General features: G+C 41.7%; 2 protein-coding genes across 2 annotated transcripts in view; one reads left to right on the top strand and one right to left on the bottom strand.

The window, feature by feature from the left end:
* LOC143276823 (uncharacterized) overlaps nucleotides 1–1351 on the top strand; it is an 8183-nt gene extending 6832 nt beyond the window's left edge. Inside the window, exon 6 of the mRNA XM_076581478.1 lies at nucleotides 1128–1351. Within this exon, the coding sequence (XP_076437593.1) occupies nucleotides 1128–1351 (224 nt within the window). The remainder of the gene's footprint in view (nucleotides 1–1127) is intronic.
* The window catches only part of LOC143276890 (kinesin-like protein KIF13A), a 332067-nt gene that overhangs the window by 290116 nt on the left and 39451 nt on the right, over nucleotides 1–2500 (bottom strand). The window lies entirely within an intron of this gene.

Raw genomic sequence — 2500 nt, 5'->3', positions numbered from 1 at the left:
AAATGTTTGGCATATTCACGCTTATTTGTATTTGTGTTGCTTGGGTATGTTAGGCTATGTTGTGAATCCTGCTTGCTCCAGTACACGTTTTATTGATCTTGGACTTGAATTTCTCCGTGTATTATCGGTTGTTTTTTTTTTATAACAGCATATCTATGGACACATGTACTTTAGAAGAAAAAAATGCGTCCTGAACTTGAATTTCTCCGTGTATTAAAAACAACAACAACAACAAAAGAAGAAACAATTCACTGAACAGCATATCTATGCACACATGTACTTTTTTTTTCCAACTGCATATCCACGTTGATAGGTACGTGAGACTATTTGTATATGTTGTTGTTGTTTTGTTGCTGTTGTTGTTTTGTTTGTTTGTTTGTCTTTTTTTCAAAAACATACAGTCACAGACAGACACGAACAGACACACAGACAGACAGAGACACACACACACACACACACACACACACACACACACACACGTACACATGTACTCCGGTCACATTTTCCCAACATGTACATGCGTACAGTACTTACATCTGTTTTTATGGAACATATCCATGCACAAAGGTATTTCTAACTTCTATCTTTTTTGTTTGTTTGTTTTTTGTCTGTTTGTTTACATCAAGATATATATATATATATACACACACACAGAGGTACTTCTCTTATAACTTTCTATATATTTTTTGTTTGTTTGTTTATTTTTGTTTGTTTTGTTGTTGTTGTTTTGTTGTTGTTTTTTTTTTTGGGGGGGGGGGGGGTTGTTGGGTTTTTTTTGTTTGTTTGTTAAATCAATATACACATGCGCACAAGTAGTTGTGAGTTCTGGCTCTCTTCAACAACACATGCAGCACATGGGAACGTCCGATTCTGTCTTTACAGTCCATTTCCCCCCCGACAATCCACGTTTTCTACCACATATCATGGATCCAGTTTCAGTCCATGGTCATCAGGACAAAATAAATATGATTTCGTTTTGTTGCTTTTGTCCTTTGTAGTTTCGTCTGCATGTCTTTATGAATGTTTTCCCCAAAACTGACCGTGATTCCGATTCTGGTTCTGGTTCAGCGTCTGGCTCTGATTCTCATCCTGGTTCAGACTCTAACAATTCTGATTCTGGTTTCCAGGTAAACTCAAGGATGTGGAGAAGGGGCAGAAGGCAAACAGCGACCAGAGACTCGACCCTGAGACTCCCCGGCCCCGCTCGGACCAGAATGCGGACAACGCTCTTCAAAGCGACGCCTTTTTCCAGAGCTCTTCACCAGCCCAAAACGGTTTACCCCCTTACAGTAGTCGCCCGCCCCCCTTCCCTCGCCCAGTGTGGATGCCTAAACGGGTAAACCCGGCCTAAGCTGGTATACTCATTACGAACTTCGCTCCTTGATTTGTTCCCCTTGAATTAATATATTTTTTCTTTCATTCTTTGCGCTTCGTTATCAAGTTTAAGCTGTTCACTGTTGTATCGACAATGAAATCAGTCTTAGGTGTGTTTTTTTTTTTTGGGGGGGGGTTGTTTTTTTTTTTTTTTTTTTTTTAATGGAGACTTGAAGCACTGTCACATATAAATTGTGGAGTGATGGCCTAGAGGTAACGCGTCCGCCTAGGAAGCGAGAGAATCTGAGCGCACTGGTTCGAATCACGGCTCAGCCGCCGATATTTTCTCCCCCCTCCACTAGACCTTGAGTGGTGGTCTGGACGTTAGTCATTCGGATGAGACGATAAACCGAGGTCCCGTGTGCAGCATGCACTTAGCGCACGTAAAAGAACCCTCGACAACAAAAGGGTTGTTCCTGGCAAAATTCTATAGAAAAATCCACCTCGATAGGAAAACCAAATAAAAACTGCACGCAGGAAAAAACAACAAAATAATGGGTGGCGCTGTAGTGTAGCGACGCGCTCTCCTTGGGGAGAGCAGCCCGAATTTCACACAGAGAAATCTGTTGTGATAAAAACAAATACAAATATACAATGTTTACTTTCTTATTACTTATTTATTTATCTATTATTTATTCATTCATCCATTCATTTATCTATCTCTTCACATTTTATCTGTATTGTTCAACGGACCACAGCATTGAACATCTTCAACGACCGAACGACTACTGCCGGATATCTTTCCAGAACAACTTTTCCTTAAGGGCTTGTCGCCGATCTCAACTCTTCCTGATTGTTTCGGGCCAACAGCAAAGTGAAAGCTGTATTATCAATGGCTTCTCCAGTCAATGGGAAATCATTCACAGCTTAGTCTTTTTGTGAAGGACTATGACTCTCAAACTTAGCAGGCAAAATTGCACTGGCTCTTAGTGCCGCAGCCTTGTGGGCTGGCTGGCCTTTGGGAACCATCCCAACGCCGACTGTCCTAAAACCGTCTTGGCCGAGAGAGCGGGGATGTAACTTGGGCAAGACACTCTCCACTATAATCAAATTCTAGCCCAGATAGTCGGGAGAGCAGTTGAGCTCCTCTGCTGTTCTGATGGTCATAGTCGGACACGACTATCAT

Source organism: Babylonia areolata, chromosome 33 (genome assembly GCF_041734735.1).
Source record: "Babylonia areolata isolate BAREFJ2019XMU chromosome 33, ASM4173473v1, whole genome shotgun sequence".
In the NCBI taxonomy this organism is placed as follows: Eukaryota; Metazoa; Mollusca; class Gastropoda; order Neogastropoda; family Buccinidae; genus Babylonia; species Babylonia areolata.
Note: the sequence above shows the minus strand (reverse complement) of the source record. Positions and strands in the feature narration are given on the sequence as shown.